General features: G+C 41.3%; 1 protein-coding gene across 3 annotated transcripts in view; it reads left to right on the top strand.

Annotated features, from left to right (window-relative positions):
• The window catches only part of CIMIP7 (ciliary microtubule inner protein 7), a 72,027-nt gene extending 65,464 nt beyond the window's left edge, over window positions 1-6,563 (top strand). For all 3 annotated transcript variants that reach the window (XM_077276394.1, XM_077276395.1, XM_077276393.1), the window contains exons 3-4: window positions 2,658-2,735; window positions 5,447-6,563. In XM_077276394.1, the coding sequence (XP_077132509.1) occupies window positions 2,658-2,735; window positions 5,447-5,893 (525 nt within the window). In that variant the 3' untranslated portion in view covers window positions 5,894-6,563. The remainder of the gene's footprint in view (window positions 1-2,657; window positions 2,736-5,446) is intronic.
• The last annotated feature ends 13,124 nt before the right edge of the window (window positions 6,564-19,687 follow it).

Raw genomic sequence — 19,687 nt, forward strand, 5'->3', positions numbered from 1 at the left:
CTGGCGGAGAAAATTGCGCGGGAGCCCACGCCAGTTTCTTCCGTGAATTAATCCTTTAATTTAACACCTAAAGCTCCAAAATTTGACACATGCACACACTACTAACATTATTAGGGCGGGATATATAAAATTATAACGCATATGCAATGGTTTACTGTATGTAAACCATATCTCATATCCTGTCGGGTTCTGCAATGATTTTACAGATGCCGACAATTGAATTATCGCTATTCTGCTATCTAGCTCTGTATGAAATATAAACATATATATATATATATATATATATATAGACTGTATATATGTTTTCACGAATATTTGAGGCCATGGATCCATTACATGTCCATTTTGCAAGCCGGTGAGAAAATCTCGCCGTACGGCTATCACACGGATGCTTACATGTGAGAAAATCGCCTCCTCGCACTGCACATGGATGATCACTGCTCAGGGAACATTTCTGCGATTCTCGTCTGTAAAACAGACCTTTTTTTATACGTTGTGTGCGACTCCAGCCTTATTGTGATTAAACCACAGGAATCAGATTATAGAACTCAACCTGTGACTTTAGAAAAGCTGCAATAACCGCTGCGCTCCTACTAACAAGCAAAGCAATAAAACAATTAGGATCATTGATGTTTCTGCGACTGTATAGCACATTTTCTGTGCCGGCAGAAGGAGTTGGCACCGCTCCGCTCGCCATCACCCTTTTTCCTTTAATTAAACATCATTAAGGATTACTCTCTTACAAGAGGCTCTGATTGTCCCGACTTTCCCAGTAATAATGAAAACCGGCTCCTGTAGTTACTCCTCAGACTCCATAATGGAGCGATCTGTCATCATTACTAACTGCTGCAGAAGCCGCTCATCTCTCACAGGAACTGAAGAAATCTGTTTGACCTGAATTAGGCATTTGGATCAGATTGGAAAGTCGGGCGAGGGGTCTGCGGGAAGTGGAAGGAAAATCTACACTGCTTATCGTGCAGGTTTATCTCGTGACCCTGCACCAATATCTAACCCCTGGAGATGCAGACATTTTTATTTTTTTTTTAGCTTTTTTTTCTTCCTCCACTTCTAAGAGCCATAACTTTTTTCTTTTTCCATCCTCGAAGCCGTATGATGGCTTGTTTGTCGCAGAGCGAGTTGCACCTTGGAATTACACCACTCACTTTAACATATATTGCAGTGAGAAATGGGGAAAAATATTCCAAGGGGGGTTGTATGTGGTGAAAAAAAGGCGATTCTGACATTGTTATTTCAGGTTCTAAAGGTTTTCATTTTGCGGTAACTTTACGTTTGGCGTACTCAAAAAATATGTTCGAATCCTTGCGTCTGCACATCTCGCGGTTGTTCGACATCCGCCACACATGCAAGGATTGCCTGTTTGTTAGGAGCGGGGACTCTGACATTTTTTCAAGCATGCTGAAGACGCTCGTTACCCATTGTCTGGCCATATTCTGAGAGTCATAACGTTTATGACGATACAGTCTGACCTGCGATCATGTCTCATAGAGAAATTGGGGGTTGGATCTTGCAATGGTCACCCAAAACCCTATTCAACTGTTTTAATGACACTTTCACAACTAACCGCGGCATCTAAAGGGATAAGCTGCCAGTAAGACTTCCTAGTGCTCACCTTGTCATCATTACTCCCACTGTGCGCTCCTAGTCCTTCTTCCCCTCTGACCCCTCCGTGCCCACAATCTCCTGTGTAGTAGTAGTAGTAATGGTCACACATGCGCACTCCAGCTCCCAAAGACCCAGAGAATTGATCGAAGCGGTGGTCATACATGCACAATACCACTCTATTCATATGGGAGACGTGGGACCTCCATTCTCTGGATCATTGGGGTCCCAGTACTTAGCCCTCCATTGATCATACCTTTTATCCCCTCGTGATAATTGTTATTTGGGGATAACTCCTACCAACAATCTAATGTCTACAGGGCCCAGCCAAAAGTTGAAGCAAGGATCATCTGACACGTTGGATTTTTACCTGCCCTTTCCAAAGATGAACAGCATTTATATAGTGATTAAGGCAAATTTTAAACTTGAAGCTACCTTCAGCCACCACTAGAGGGAGCTTAAGAGCTCACTGTATACAACTTTCCCATTCAACTCAATGATAAAACTGTCTGCAGACAGCTCCACCTAGTGGTGGCTGTATAGTCCATCTCTGAAGGTTTTTTTGGACCGCGTATATAAGAAAAACAGATCTGTGAGCGATATAAAGAAATATTAGGAAATGAATCAGCACTGAATATTGGAACGAAGAACAATAGAAAGATAAATAGAGGACGTTCACTTATCGGCTCCAGTAATTGCTATATAATTTAATGTAGGGAAGAAAAATTCCCTGTACGTTGTACCTGAATATTTTTAGCATCTTTGAAGATGAATCTCATTCTAGTCTTAATTACTTCTGCATAAATTATGCCCGTTGATAATAACAGTATTACCCTCTGACCCCTCCAAATCTCGGTGGTGGATGTCTGTGGCTCGCTAATGTCATTTGTATAATGAATGCTTCGGAGGTAATCGCATTTAAGTCATTATCTGCCAAGATAATATTGGGATACCAATAATGTTTCCATTTTAATGATATAACCTGCCCCTGCCTCATATTTCATTCGTCTCCATGTCTGCCCATTTTTTTTCTCTAGGAACATCCGACGAAACATATATTCTCCAGGCACGACAACCGCCACATATTCCCGAGCTCCGTCTTCTCCTTTGAGAATGTAAGTATGAAAAATACTGCTGTGACTTATATCCTATAGGACTGTATATGGCAAAGCCACAAGACAAAATCAAACATTAACATCTAGAGCATACAGACATTTTTTTTTTCTTTTTTTCCGCCATTTTATGAGACTTTTTTAATTTTTTCGCTCAATGAAGCTGTACAGGGCTTGTTTTTTTTTATTTGCCGTAAGTTAACATTTTTATTGATACCATACTGCATATATATATATAGGACTTTTTAATCATTTCTTTTAATCCTTTTTTTTTTTTTATCAGGGATGGCAAAGTGTCTAAAAAAAGAAGCTTTTCTGGAATTTATTTATTTATTTATATTTTATTTTATTTAGAACGTATGGATGGATTAAATTACTTTTTAAGTTTTCAGATTAGACGAGACAGAATTTATTTTCCTTTCTGTTTTTTTTTTTTTTTTAATTTTCTCAAATGGGAAAAGAAGGGTGATTAAAAGTTTTAGTTTTCTAAAAAATAAAAAAATAAACCATTTTGGGGGTTGTTCTCACTTTTTTTTCCCACCCTTGGGGACTTGCAATGCCACTGGCTGCCAAGAAGTACTAAGATGTCAATGATCTTGGCTTTCAATAGGCCTCAGGCTTAGTTACCATCTAAGTGGTTAAAGGGGTGGTCTCAACATCAATAATGGTTCAAATTGCAAAGTGCCTGTACAAAAAGCAAATTTTTTTCAATTTAAAACTTATTAAATATCCTCACTGCTCTCTGAGATTTTTGAATCTCTCTTGTACAGTATAATACTCATTACTGGCCACCTCTGCAGTCTTTCAGGGGTGGCCGAGCTTGCGTAGCTCTTACAAAATTTGTCCTAATTCAGCTCGCAAGCAGTCTCCCTGCGCTTTTCCAATACAGAATCAGGGAGCGCACAGTTCATGCCAGCAGCACCACCATGTCACTGGTCCAAACTGTCAATCTTTAGGAGCGCACTGTCAACCTCGCATATAGGAAGACAGGAGGCAGAGGAGCGGTGCGCTCGCTCCTGAATATTAAACTTTAGAACATCTCTTTTTAAACATCAACATCTTTTTCTCTGGAGGAGGCATCATACCCTTTTATTCCAATAGCTACTATGTAATGCTTTATTTCTCCTTTGGGAGCGCTGCAGGGAAATGATACCTTTACTATAAGATTATACCCACAGATTATAGCTGATCACTAGAGGTCCCAGCAGCGAGAAAACATTGGTTTATCACCAGGAAATCTGCTCTCAAAACAGAGAACAACCCCTTTAAAGTAGAAGAAATCAGCTGTCCCTCTAGAACACAAGGCCAACTTTATTTTTTTAGTCCCCGGCAACCCCTTTAACAAGTGAACTGGTTGAGAGAACTCAAAATTAGGATTAATTGCGGCAGCCATACTACTGAAGGTTAATTGCCAGCCATCCTTGGCACACAATGAATTGTCCGTCCGCAGAAGAGCGACTACCGGACCGCCTCAGCATCTGTGCAGGTTTATGAATGCGTTCACTTCCCGTTAGTTCTCCCTGGTGTCACCTAATTAGGCTCATGTGTTTGAATTCTAAATTGGGCATTTAATTTTCGGGAAGGAAACAGCAATTCGCGCCTCTGGAGACTCCAGTAATGACGGTGCCCATGCCAGTCTTCCTAAGTACATATTTTTATGACTTTTTACCCCGCGGATCGGAGAACAAACTCCGAACTTCGGCAGAGCCTTCAATTACCTTTATAATCACCGTGATCGTGCCGCCATTTATTCTACAATACACCATAGAAAGACAGAAATTCTCCAAAGTGTTCACAAAACACAACGCAACGAGCATGGAAAATAATATATACCGCTGAGAGACAGAACTATACAGGCAGTGATTGAGGCGCGGCTCGGGGATTTCTCTCGTCTTCTGTGCGGCTTTGTTTTTCATACGCCTTGTTGGTTTTTGCCCCTATTTTCGCTTGCTGCTTTTTTTTCCCAGAAAACTGCCCCAAGTGTGTAAACAACCCAAAGGTTTATATTATTCACTAATCTTCAATTAAAACTAAGAGGTATGAATACTGATGCAAATTTGCAAATACACTTGACTACATTAAAACCTATCGTTTTGTGTACCCAGCCCTTATTCAGAACTATGTGTCTCCTTGGTTACAGACTAGAAAGAATCTCCGTGAAGCCTGATCTTGCAGTCAGGTGTTGCCATCTTTTCCCTGCCAGAGTCACATGGCTGCACAATCAGACTACATAAAGGGCTTGTAGGTAGTCTGTTACCATGGAGACATGTAGATCTGCATTGGAGCTGTATGCACAAAAGTATAATTATTATTTAATCAAGGCTATTTGCAAAAATTATCATTTCAGTTGCATTGAAGCAACAGCCAATCAGATCATGATAATGTTTACAGCAGCAGAAGGTGAATGTGTTGAACTAGAACAAGGCAGTGACCTCTCCTCTGATTATTGATGTTAGAGGATCAGATGTGATCATTGGCAAAGGGTAAAATGTGAGTGTAAACAGGCAACAGGATCTCCATAGCAGGACAGAGGATTTTTATAATAAGAGTGTGTTGATTTTGTTGGAGGCAGTGACCTATTCTTCCATGTTAGAACATTAGTGAGGCACCTACATCATAAAGAATATTGGCACTGGCTTTAGGCCGTTCCTCTATGAGGCTCATACAATCGCTTTACATGAAATAGACTCACACAATTTTTTTTTTCCTTTAAGGGCTTGGGGAAGAAAAAACTTCTGAAATTTAGGGAGTCCCATAACTTTACCCACTGGACCCCCTTGGAGGAGGAACTGAAGAGGCAAAGGCCACTCATCAGCACCTACCGAACTGACTTCTGGAGGAAGGATGATGAGACGGGGAAGGTAGTACCTCAGATCCTGGTTCCCAGGTTGACTCGAGCAACTTCAGCTTCATGTTCGGGGTTGACCACGACCTACAGACACATGTTGAGGAGCCGCGGTGATCTACATGCCTCACAGAACGCCATCACAACGGACATCACTCTGATTCCTAATAAAATGAGAGCGGGGACGAGTGGCGTATCGCTGCCGAGAGCCATGTCCGCTCCTTATAAGCGTCTGACCGTGTCTGACTGCCTCGTATGGCACAGTCCAGACAGCGTGAAAACAGAAAATGCCCAAACCATGGATCCATCTTATTAATGTATGTCCCTCTGGGAGACCCCGGCCAGATCCATTTTTTTAATATAATCAAAACCAAAACTAAAAAACAAAGTTGTTTTTTTACAGCTGTTTTGGAACTAGAGCTGAGCAGATGTGGCAACATTAGAATTTGCCAAAACACAAGATTTGTAGTGAAGTTTTTTTCTGCGAACTGATTGTCTCTTATTACATTTTGGGGTCTCTGGGGTAATAAATGTACAATGTAACAAAAAAAAAAAAAGAAAAATACTCACCCCACTAATCATCTGTCGCCCCTCCACTGCTCGCTTCATGCCGTATGGCAGAGCCAAGTATTCTTTTCCACATCTCCTGGCCAGTTATCCCAGCTGTGACCAGGCCTCTGAGGTTAAAATGTCACGGACATGCAACACCATGTGACCTCTGAAGTCCCAGTCTAGAATGAAGGAAAGAAGAGGACCTGAGAACTACTGCACCTCATCCGGTCCTCTTCTTTCTGCTATTGCGTCTTCGATCTGTTCACTCTAGGACAGGATTTCTAGCCAACATCATAAATGAAATCCAGAACCAAATAATGAAGGGATTTACCAATCAGAGACATTTATGCCATCTACAGGTGCTTCTCACAAAATTAGAATATCATCAAAAATATAATTTAAAAAATGTATTTCAGTCCAATACAAAAAGTTAATCTCATATATTACATAGAGTCATTACACACAGAGTGATCTATTTCACGTGTTTATTTCTGTTAATGTTGATGATTATGGCTTACAGCTAATGAAAACCCCAAAGTCATTATCTCAGTAAATTAGAATACTTTATAACACCAGCTTGAAAAATGATTTTATAATCTGAAATGTTGGCCTACTGAAATGTATTTTCAGTAAATGCTCTCAATACTTGGTTGGGGCTCCTTTTGCATCAATTACTGCATCAGTGCGGTGTGGCATGGAGGCGATCAGCCTGTGGCACTGCTGAGGGGTTATGGAAGCCCAGGTTGCTTTGATAGCAGCCTTCAGCTCATCTGCATTGTGGGATCTGGTGTCTCTTATCTTTTGCTGGTCAATCAAGCACAGTGATACTGTTGTGTGTAAACCAGGTATTGGTACTTTTGGCAGCATGGACAGGGGCCAAGTTCTGCTGGAGAATGAAACTTCCATCTCCAAAAAGCTTGTTAGCAGAGGGAAGCATGAAGTGTTCTAAAATGTCCTGGTAGACGGCTGCGCTGATTTTGGTCTTGATAAAACACAGTGGACCTACACCAGCAGATGACATGGCCCCCAAACCATCACTGATTGTGGAGACTTCACACTAGACCTCCAGCAGCTTGGATTGTGGCCTCTGCACTCTTCCTCCAGACTCTGGGACCTTGGACCACTGACAACCGTCCAGTTCTTTTTCTCCTTGGCCCAGGTAAGACGCTTCTGGCGTTGTCTATTGGTCATGAGCGGCTTGACACAAGGAATACGACACTTGTAGCCCATGTCCTGGATACGTCTGTGTGTGGCAGCTCTGGAAGCAATGACTCCAGCAGCAGTCCACTCCTTGTGAATCTCCCCCACATTTCTGAATGTCCTTTTCTTAACAATCCTTTCACGGCTGCGGTTATCCAGGTTGCTTGTGCACCTTTTTCTACCACACTTTTTCCTTCCACTCCACTTTCCATTAATCTGCTTGGATACAGCACTGTGTGAACAGCCGGCTTCTTTAGCAATGACCTTTTGTGGCTTCCCCTCCTTGTGGAGTGTGTCAATGACGCCTTCTGGTCATCTGTCAGGTCAGCAGTCTTCCCCATGATTGTGGAGCTACTGAAACAGACTAAGGGACCTTTATAAACGCTTAGGAGTCTTTACAGGTGTTTTTTGTTAATTATTCTAATTTATTGAGATAATGACTTTTGGGTTTTCATTGGCTGTAAGCCATAATCGTACACATTAACAGAAATGAACACGTGAAATAGATCACTCTGTGTGGGATTTCCGCAGATTTCCGTAATATCCAGAATATTTCGATTACCTCTTATTCATTTTTGTTGCGGTTTTCTTTTATACATTTTATTTACTGCATTGATAAAAAAAATTATCTGGCATTCTCATTCAGTATATACAAGTATGTATGCGTGTGTATATATATATATATATATATATACACTCACCGGCCACTTTATTAGGTACACCATGCTAGTAACGGGTTGGACCCCCTTTTGCCTTCAGAACTGCCTCAATTCTTCGTGGCATAGATTCAACAAGGTGCTGGAAGCATTCCTCAGAGATTTTGGTCCATATTGACATGATGGCATCACACAGTTGCCGCAGATTTGTCGGCTGCACATCCCAAAGATGCTCCATACAAGGCAGGATGGATCCATGCTTTCATGTTGTTTACGCCAAATTCTGACCCTACCATCCGAATGTCGCAGCAGAAATCGAGACTCATCAGACCAAGCAACGTTTTTCCAATCTTCTACTGTCCAATTTCGATGAGCTTGTACAAATTGTAGCCTCCGTTTCCTGTTCTTAGCTGAAAGGAGTGGTACCCGGTGTGGTCTTCTGCTGCTGTAGCCCATCTGCCTCAAAGTTCGACGCACTGTGCGTTCAGAGATGCTCTTAGGCCTACCTTGGTTGTAACGGGTGGCGATTTGAGTCACTGTTGCCTTTCTATCAGCTCGAACCAGTCTGCCCATTCTCCTCTGACCTCTGGCATCAACAAGGCATTTCCGCCCACAGAACTGCCGCTCACTGGATTTTTTTTCTTTTTCGGACCATTCTCTGTAAACCCTAGAGATGGTTGTGCGTGAAAATCCCAGTAGATCAGCAGTTTCTGAAATACTCAGACCAGCCCTTCTGGCACCAATAACCATGCCACGTTCAAAGGCACTCAAATCACCTTTCTTCCCCATACTGATGCTCGGTTTGAACTGCAGGAGATTGTCTTGACCATGTCTACATGCCTAAATGCACTGAGTTGCCGCCATGTGATTGGCTGATTAGAAATTAAGTGTTAACAAGAAGTTGGACAGGTGTACCTAATAAAGTGGCCAGTGAGTGTATATATATGTTTAAGTATCATACATTAACTATAATGTAAATTTCAATTTTTTTCTATTTAGTCATCTTTTTGTAATGAATTTATTTTTTTAATATAAAATTGTGATCATGAACTATTATGCTGTTGTTATCCTCTAGGTTATCATATTATATGCAATTTTTAGTCATAAAAATCATATTTTTAAAGCTCTTAAAAATAAATGTCAATTTTATTTTCTCAGGATGACATGCATCTGCTTTGCGTTTTTTCCTCAAAGCGATATTTCTGTTTAGCACATTATGACATGTTTAGGAATAATACAAATTAATTTTAATTCTGTTTAAGTATTCATGCTTTCAGCCACAATTAAATCTTTGTATGAAGAAACTTATTTAAAAATTGGAAGATAAGGGATTCCCTTATAAGAGTCAGAAGGTTTGCAAGACTTTGGGCGTTCAAGGGCAGACACAGACACGCCCATGAGGAACAGGGATAAAACTATGCCCCGCCCCCTAGGAGCTCATCACACATTATCTTCCTATCTGAAAGACTTCCTCTACTTGCCAAGAATCACTCTTGTGCAAAAGATGGAGGAAAAAGAAAATCTTAGTCAATGTGGTCCAAAGCTGAGGATGAGAGCCTAGGAAGCTAAGAAGGGGCCCAAATATTACAGAGGACAGTCATACTCCATTGCTGAGAAGCTGATTAGAGGGTTTCTTGCTTAGACCTCCATCTATCTGCTGTAATATGTGGGGAGACTCGCTGCAAGTGTTGAATTCCCGTGCAGCGCCCCCTAGAGAAAAAAATAGGCACAGTTCTACCTGTAGCCATTATTTCAGAAAAATTTTGCAGTTTTTCGTTTCTCATAGATTCAAATAAAAACCTCAGTGACATTTTCCACCTAAACGTCACAAATACGACTCGGTAAAACAAAACCATTTGTGATTTCTATCAAGGCCTGATCAATTGTATAAAATTACATGTGGGAAGAAGCCATGGCTCATCAGGTGCAAAACACGCAGGAAGACGACCACCACGAGGGGCCTATTGTGCCTCGCAAACGGGAAACTGAAGAGCATTTTTCAATACTGTCAAAAGCTCTAAAAATATCTCACACCTGCTCGTCCTCTCCCTCCTCACCCGCGGGTGAGACACTTACTGCCGTCGTCTCATCATCTTCTCTCTTCTGTGCATAAATATGATGTAAAAGCTGAACCAAAAGTCACAAAGGAGATGAATTAATTACAAATTAATGAAGCTACTAACCACGTAAACTGAGAGGTAAGAAAAACTAATTTTTATTAAAGAGTAACACCAGCCATATATGAGAATCCTCCTTGGGTGGATGGGATAAAAAATTTCCCAGTGCACCAATTACTTGTATAAGTGTTATAATTAAAGTGGTTGTCTATGCTCATCATAGAAAAAAACACAAAAATTGAACTTGATACACATGCAGCACCTAAACGCATGTCCACATTGGCCATAAAACACATAAAACCTACAAGAGATAAAATGAGCAAAAACCCTGCTGTAACTAAGTAAATAAAAAGCAAAAAGTGCATTTAAATAACACAGAGTTTTTAGTAATACTGTTTTTGATCAAAAATAGCATAAAAGCCATCCCACCACAACAAGGCAACTCTGATCAGGACAGTCCTACACTGTCTAATATTAAAAACCTTACCATGTGTCAAAGGTGACCTCAGTGTGTGAATAAGGGCAGACAAAAGGACTGGGCCCAACCAGTGGAACACCAGTCTGGGGAAGCCTTATATACAATTTCCAGCTCTGGAGAGGGAGGCCACACCCCAGCTTGCACAGAATGCAATAATACAAAGAAAAAATAGTGTAGGACCATCCCGATCGGAGTTACCTTGTCGTGGTGGGATGGCATTTATGCTATTTTTTATCAAAAACAGTATTACTAAAAACTCTGTGTTATTTAAATGCACTTTTTGCTTTTTATTTACTTAGTTACAGCCGGGTTTGTGCTCATTTTTTCTCTTGTAGGTTTTATATGCTCATCATAGAGTCCCATAATCAGGAAATCCTTTTTTGAGATGGCAAAGAGTCACTCTGGTTCTGGAGGACTTGTGCAATCCTTGTTTTATAATAGTTGAAACGTTTTGATTGCTGCAATCTAATCAATTTGCAAACATCTCCAATGCTTTGTGTATATTATTCCAATGCCCACCTTGTGTCTCCATGGTTACAGACCACAAACAAACCCTGTGTCTATGTCTGAATCCAGTTTTGCAGGGGGTTCGGATGTAAGCTCCGATAGGGCTACTGAACGGGTGCCAGAACGCAATGTAAAAGCACCCTGACTCTACTCTCTCAGCCCCCTTTTCTTGCTAACCTGCTGCATACTAATTACCATTGTCATAAACTCTGCTCATTTTCTTGCCCGGTTCGAGGGGGCCATTCTCATGGTAAACAGGACTGTTGTCGGATGCTACAAACATTAGAAGAGGGAACAGATGTAAGAAAAGGCTGCAGGATCAGACTACACATTGTTTGTGAGTAGTCTGTAACTATGGAAACACATAAGTCTGAATAGGAGCTGTCTACTTAAAACAAATTTCTTTATTTTAGATGCATCTCTTGTATTACCTGTCCCTCAACCATTGATGGGTCCTACTCTCTTCTCCTTTGATGCCGTTCACGCAGAGTTTGCCAAGTATCCTGGCAAATTCCTTTGACATCATCATCCAAAGCCTTTTAAGGCCGACTCAGTCTGCTATGAGCTGTGTGAGTATATTCAGTAGGTTTTGTATTCAGTTCCACGTCTACTTCAGGAGTTTTGCTTCACCGTCCATTTCTCTCAGCAGGCTGATCATCATTTTCAGGGAACTTTTTCTTGTTTATCATTTATCTGCATTTATCTCCTGGCTTAGATCTGCGGTCAACCATTTGTCTGCTGTAAACACAATGAACTCTTCTATGCTAATACAGGTGCTGTTCACACTATTATGCTGTTGCAACAGTGTGTACTAGTATCCAGTTTGCCTGTTCATCACTTCACCCTACGTCTCTGCCATCGACCATCAGTCTGCTGACAGCATACAACTCTGCCATTAACCGTTTAATTGCTGCAAGTTTTGGACTGACTGTACATGTACAGATCCTGTGTATATCCACACTTCTGGCTTTGTCTATCGCCCATCCTGTAAACTCTGCTGTCCTGGTTCTCGCCTAGTCATGTGCTGTCCGGCAAGTCTTGCCGGTTTTGCTACCGCCTTATGTCTGTGTCGCTCATCCTGACAAACCTTTACCATAATCTTCCAATCTGGACCTCTTGCACTGACCATAAGCAGCACTCACTTTGGCTGCCCCATCAGTTGTTGTATTACATATTCAGCCATTTTTTTGCCACCAAGCGATGATCCGATGAGATCCCCAGTGATGAGCTGATGCTGATCACAGTTGTCAGAATAAGATTTCCTCTTTAAAGGTTTCACGCTCTTAAAATTTTCTAAATCTATGCTTCCTTTTGGTGAATGGAAACATTTTTATCCTAACTTTTTACAGTGTATCAGTGCTCTCTGTTTGCACTTGTGTCACCAGGACACGATCAGGACAGTTTTTTAACCTCTGGATTTAAAAAAGAAAGTTTCTATTTTTTTACAGCAATTAGAAATTTTTTTTGGGAAAAAAACACATACAGTTATATGAAAAAGTTTGGGCACCCCTATACCCCTTCATGACCTTGGGATTTTTCGTTTTTCCATGTTCGTTTTTCACTCCCCTCCTTCCCAGAGCCATAACTTTTTTATTTTTCCGTCAATTTGGCCATGTGGGGGCTTATTTTTTGCAGGACGAGTTGTACTTTTGAACGACATCATTGGTTTTAGCATGTCGTGTACTAGAAAACAAGAAAAAAATTCCAAGTGCAGTGAAATTGCAAAAAAAGTGCAGTCCCACACTTGTTTTTTGGTTGGCTTTTTTGCTAGGTTCACTAAATGCTAAAACTGACCTGCCATTAGGATTCTCCAGGTCAGTACGAGTTCATAGACACCTAACATGACTAGGTTATTTTTTACCTAAGTGGTGAAAAAAAAATCCAATTTTGCTAAAAAAAAAAAAAAAAATCGCACCATTTTCCGATACTCGTAGCGTCTCCGTTTTTCATGATCTGGGGTCAGTTGAGGGCTTATTTTTTGCGTGCCGAGCTGGCGTTTTTAATGATAGCATTTTGGTGCAGATACGTTCTTTTGATCGCCCGTCATTGCATTTTAATGCAATGTCGCGGCGACCAAAAAAACGTAATTCTGGCGTTTCAAATTTTTTTCTCGCTACGCTGTTTAGCGATCAGGTTAATGCTGTTTTTTATTGATAGATCGGGCGATTCTGAACGCAGCGATACCAAATATGTGTAGATTTGATTTTTTTTTAATTGATTTATTTTGATTGGGGCGAAAGGGGGGTGATTTAAACTTTTATATTTTTTTGATTTTTTTCACATTTTTTTTAACTTTTTTTTTTTACTTTTGCCATGCTTCAATAGCCTCCATGGGAGGCTAGAAGCAGGCACAACACGATCGGCTCTGCTACATAGCAGCGATCTGCTGTTTGCTGCTATGTAGCAGAAAATCAGGTGTGCTGTGAGCGCCGACCACAGGGTGGCGCTCACAGCTGCCGGGGATCTGTAACCATAGAGGTCTCAAGGACCTCTATGGTTACAATGCTGAAGCATCGCCGACCTCCGATCATGTGACGGGGGCGGCGATGCCGTCATTTCCGGCCGCCCGGCCGGATGCGGTAGTTAAATGCCGCTGTCTGCGTTTGACAGCGGCATTTAACTAGTTAATAGGCGCGGGCAGATCATGATTCTGCCCGCGCCTATTGCGGGCACATGTCAGCTGTTCAAAACAGCTAACATGTCCCGGCTTTGATGCGGGCTCACCGCCGGAGCCCGCATCAAAGAGGGGCTTCTGACCTCGGACGTACTATCCCGTCCAGGGTCAGAAAGGGGTTAATCTTAATGTTTTATAAAAATTGTTTTTTTTGCAACAGCTATTTCAGTTTCATATATCTAATAACTGTTGGACACAGTAATGTTTCTGCCTTGAAATGAGGTTTATTGTACTAACAGAAAATGTGCAATCTGCATTCAAACAAAATTGGACAGGTGCATAAGTATGGGCACCCTTATCATTTTCTTGTTTTAAATACTCCTACCTACTTTTTACTGACTTACTAAAGCACTTTTTTTGGTTTTGAAACCTCATTGAGCTTTGAACTTCATAGCTAGGTGTATGCAATCATGAGAAAAGCTACTTAAAGTGGCCACTTGCAAGTTGTTCTCCTGTTTGAATCTCCTCTGAAGAGTGGCATCATGGGCTCCTCAAAACAACTGTCAAATGATCTGAAAACAAAGATTATTCAATATAGTTGTTCAGGGGAAGGATACAAAAAGCTATCTCAGAGATTTAACCTGTCAATTTCCACTGTGAGGAACATAGTAAGGAAATGGAAGAACACAGGTACAGTTCTTGTTAAGGCCAGAAGTGGCAGGCCAAGAAAAACATCAGAAAGGCAGAGAAGAAGAATGGTGAGATCAGTCAAGGACAATCCTCAGACCACCTCCAGAGAGCTGCAGCATCAACTTGCTGCAGATGGTGTCACTGTGCATCGGTCAACTATACAACGCACTTTGCACAAGGAGAAGCTGTATGGGAGAGTGATGCGAAAGAAGCCGTTTCTGCAAGCACGCCACAAACAGAGTCAGCTGAGGTATGCAAAAGCACATTTGGAGAAGCCAATTTCTTTTTGGAAGAAGGTCCTGTGGACTGATGAAACCAAGATTGAGTTGTTTGGTCATACAAAAAGGCGTTATGCATGGCGGCAAAAAAACACAGCATTCCAAGAAAAACACTTGCTACCCACAGTAAAATTTGGTGGAGGTTCCATCATGCTTTGGGGCTGTGTGGCCAATGCCGACACCGGGAATCTTGTTAAAGTTGAGGGACGCATGGATTCCTCTCAGTATCAGCAGATTCTTGACAATAATGTTCATGAATCAGTGACAAAGTTGAAGTTACGCAGGGGATGGATCTTTCAGCAAGACAATGATCCAAAACACCGCTCCAAATCTACTCAGGCATTCATGCAGAGGAACAATTACACTGTTATGGAATGGCCATCCCAGTCCCCAGACCTGAATATCATTGAACATCTGTGGGATCATTTGAAGAAGGCTGTCCATGCTCGGCGACCATCAAACTTAACTGGAATTGTTTTGTAAAGAGGAACGGTCAAAAATACCTTCATCCAGGATCCAGGAACTCATTAAAAGCTACAGGAAGTGACTAGAGGCTGTTATTTTTGCAAAAGGAGGATGTACTAAATATTAATGTCACTTTTCTGGTGAGGTGCCCATACTTATGTACCTGTCAAATTTTGTTTGAATGCAGATTGCACATTTTCTGTTAGTACAATAAACCTCATTTCAAGGCAGAAACATTACTGTGTCCAACAGATATTAGATATATGAAACGGAAATAGCTGTTGCAAAAAAAACAATTTTTATAAAACATTAAGCTTAAGATTAATAGGGGTGCCCAAACTTTTTCATATACTGTAACTGAAAAGTGGAGACCAACTTTCATGGATAAAATTAGAGACTTTTGTTAAAAAAAAAACCCTTCTGAATAAGGAGGTCATTTCTAAGAGGCATATCTTCCGAATCTTTCACCCTCCATCTCACTTCTTGATCAAAAACATTAGTGACATCTACAATACTCTGCTTTAGAAATCCTGCAGCGAGGAGAAGCCTTTACATACCGCAGACTGAGCTTTCTCTGGGCTGTTTTACAGTTTTGTATTTTATTAAGGGTATGTGCACATGGAACTCAGAGAAACTCAAAGTTTAGGGAGAGTTTTTTTTTTTTAATGTTTTTAGGGCTTTGGAGAGCTTTCGCTGGTTCTATTCCAAAACCTCAGCAAAACACTCAGTGTGTACAAAAGCTTAGTGGAAACTCTCCAAATCCTCCTTGAAAACTTTGTGTTTCTGTTCTAAAAACTCAGCAAAAAATATCAGTGTTTTGAAAGATTTTTTTTTCCCCTGAAGTCTTTTCTTGTGTCTTGTTGCTATGCTCAGTTTTGCCTTGATGTATGAACTGTCTTCCATAGCCTCACCTTTTGTAGCAGTTTATCAGTTCCTTACCCAGTTTTAAGCCTCCTATGTTCCAGTTAATGGCTTCACACATGAAAACGATGATCATTATCACTTGTTTGGTATAACTGGCTTCTCATACACCTGAAAACAATCCTACAAAATCCCTGACTCGATGAGAGTGTACCTAGAAGAAACTGATGGAGGCGACGGACGGTCACCAAAATATTGACGGGATTTACATTTATCTTTTGCTCATTCTCTTTGCATTTTGGGAACTGATAAACATAAACTATTAGCACTTCTATTTCTGGAAGCTTCTTACTTTGCCCAGTACTGTATACATATATATACACAGTACAAGCTTCTTGTTACCGCTCATGATCATTTCAGGGATCTGACGCTGATCCTTATTTTATGTTCTGTTCCATTTATCAAAACAAAGCTGAGTACAAGGGAGAGACACGATCCCCTCATCCCTCCTTCCCCCAAATCTAATCTTACTGGTAACAGCAGCTCGGCCCCGTCAGGTATTACTGCTTAGAAAAAAATGGATTTGTTCAGTCAAGTTGTAGAAAGCGCAGAAGTATTTGTCATGGGATTGAGATAAGAAGCGGTCACCTGTACAGTAATAACAGAGATTGGTGGTCAGCAGAAGGCAACAGAACACTAAAAATTAATACATATATTGTATTTGTCCTGTGCCGAGATGACAGGGATTTATAGGATTTATATCTGGATGTTATTATGTGTCCGGGGGCATCTGAAGGATAAAGAATATCCTCAGAAACAGAAGAGAAATACCAAAAATTCTGCTCCTTTCGTCCAGTATTTGACAATCCAACCAGGGATGGACTGAGAGAAATTTGCCCCCATCGAAGATATGGAAGAGGGTTATTCCCAGTAGGGACCACTATAGTATATAGATGAGTGATAGATGTTGATCCCACCACCAGTGTGGAGAACAAGGGTCACTCTGCCCCCGGACCTCCATTCACTGCATCTGTCAGACATTTGTGGCATACGCCATGAATGTCTATACTGTTAATGCCCCTCCAAAGGTTATGGACCCTCATACTGTAGCCATGATTTGCTTGGTTTGTTAATGAGCACTTTTATGATTGGGAGGACAATTTTTGTTTTACTTAAATGCATGTATTTTGGGATAAAAAAAAATATCACTTTTGCAATTAGGTTTCATCAAAAAATGTTCCACGTTTTTGATTTTTACAGGCTGTTTCTCTGCACATTCAACTTTGAAATAGACAAAAAAAGTTAGAAACTGTCCCATTAGGTCGTCAAGAAGACAAATGCTGCAAAATATTTAACGAAACCCGATTACAAAAATTAGTTTTAGGCAAAAAATCGTGCATGAAAGTAAGAAAAAAAAATGGTGTATAACCCCATTTAATAAGTATTATAATTGACTAAAGGACCCTGGGTCCCCATAAGTACTTCCCTAATTGAAAGTTTTCTCCTGAATCCGGCATATTACTGCAGAAGAAATCACAAATATTCTCCAATTGGCTTTATCCCAAAGGGCTTCTATGTTCAGTATGAGTGTATGGGATTTGTGATGTTTTGTGGACTAATATAATATGGGACGGTGCGAGCAGCTCTATAATATCAGGGCAAAACGGCCAATCATGTTGAAGTCCCGCCCCCGCAGAGCCGCTCAGCAGAGTAAGCAACCAGTATAACACCACAGTGGACAGAAGTCTCTCTTTTGCTGTAATACTGCAGCTTTTATGTATATTATACCCTGCAAAATATTTATTTATGGACTTTTCATTCTTTTAACCCTAACCCTTTTCCCTGGTGGGTCCCTGTTTTTGTTTTTATACGTCAGAAGATGAAGGTTTATATTACAGGTCTTGAAGTCGTTCTCCGAGCCGGTGTTGATAACACAAACTGAAGGGTAACTTTGTAGGACAAGATTGAATAAAATACAGCAAATAGAAAAAAAAAATCTAATTGTGTTTTTGTGACCACGTGAATAAAAAAAATGTAAAATCACAGATTTCCACTGGCAGACCATGACAGGCATGCAAAACAATTTCCTGCAAGGTGAAAATGGGGCAATGAGATGGGACGTTGCTGTCACCTCGCTCTGTGTTTGCTCCTAACGCCTTTGGCTGCCTGCTGTTAGTTTCCCTCAGCCTGAGAAAACAGAATGACCACAGGGACAGTCAGGAAAAGCTGCTGCTGAAATCCTGCCGGATACAAGACAGCAAGGAAATACTGCGGAGCACTGAAAACCTTACAATGCAAATACAGATGATCCGCCATGTTGGCATCCGTCTCCTCTTCCACATTGTCCTGCGTGGTCCAAGGTCATAGCAGAGAGTGAATCCCTCCGATACAGGAGGTCCATGGACGTCAGCAGCTAAAGAGTCCAATATCTGGAGGCGTTCACCTGTCACCTCAACCCTTAGGGCTAATATATAGCGACTCGGGTCATGCAACATTGAGGATGCAATGTCGGGACATTAAAAATCACAGCTAATAACAGTAACTATATTTTCACATTGCAACCAGCAAGATATTGTGTCTATAACTTATGTGTCCTGTGTGTGCAGCTTAGGGTATGTGCACACGTTCCAGATTATTCGCGGATTTTTCGCGTTATTTTGGCGATATTCCTGGGCAAAAACGCATAAAAAACACATACATTATGCATCCCATCATTTCCAATGCATTCCGCAATTTTTGTGCACATGTTGCAGATTTTTCCACAAAAAAAACGCATGCGTAAAAATACGCAGCATGTTCATTGTGCAGATTTTTTGCGGATTTCCCACTATGTTATTGAATTGGGAAGCTCCGTAAAAAAACGCGAAAAATCAGCACAAAATCCGAGCAAAAAACGAGACAAAACCGCGAGTAAAACGCATGCGGATTTTATGCGGAAAATCTCCGGTTTTGCTCAGGAAATTTCAGCATGAAATCCTGACGTGTGCACATAGTCTAATAGCCGATGTGTGAGTGATGTGTGATTGTGCGGCATGTGTCCTGTGTGTGTGGCTTATAGCCGGTGTGTGTGATTGTGCGGCATGTGTCCTGTGTGTGGCTTATAGCCGGTGTGTGAGTGATGTGTGATTGGTGCTTGTGCGGCATGTGTCCTGTGTGTGTGGCTTATAGCCGGTGTGTGTGATGTGTGATTGTGCGGCATGTGTCCTGTGTGTGTGGTTTATAGCCGGTGTGTGTGATGTGTGATTGTGCGGCATGTGTCCTGTGTGTGTGGTTTATAGCCGGTGTGTGAGTGATGTGTGATTGGTGCTTGTGCGGCATGTGTCATGTGTGTGGCTTATAGCCGGTGTGTGAATGATGTGTGATTGTGCGGCATGTGTCCTGTGTGTGTAGCCATGTGTCCTGTGTGTGTGGCTTATATCCGGTGTGTGATTGGTGTTTGTGCGGCATGTGTCCTGTGTGTGTGGCTTATAGCCGATGTGTGAGTGATGTGTGATTGGTGTTTGTACGGCATGTGTCCTGTGTGTGTGGCTTATATCCGGTGTGTGACTGATGTGTGATTGGTGCTTGTGCGGCATGTGTCCTGTGTGTATGGCTTATAGCCGGTGTGTGAGTGATGTGTGATTGTGCGGCATGTGTCCTGTGTGTGTGGCTTATAGCCGGTGTGTGTGATGTGTGATTGTGCGGCATGTGTC

Source organism: Ranitomeya variabilis, chromosome 8 (genome assembly GCF_051348905.1).
Source record: "Ranitomeya variabilis isolate aRanVar5 chromosome 8, aRanVar5.hap1, whole genome shotgun sequence".
Lineage (NCBI taxonomy): Eukaryota > Metazoa > Chordata > Amphibia > Anura > Dendrobatidae > Ranitomeya > Ranitomeya variabilis.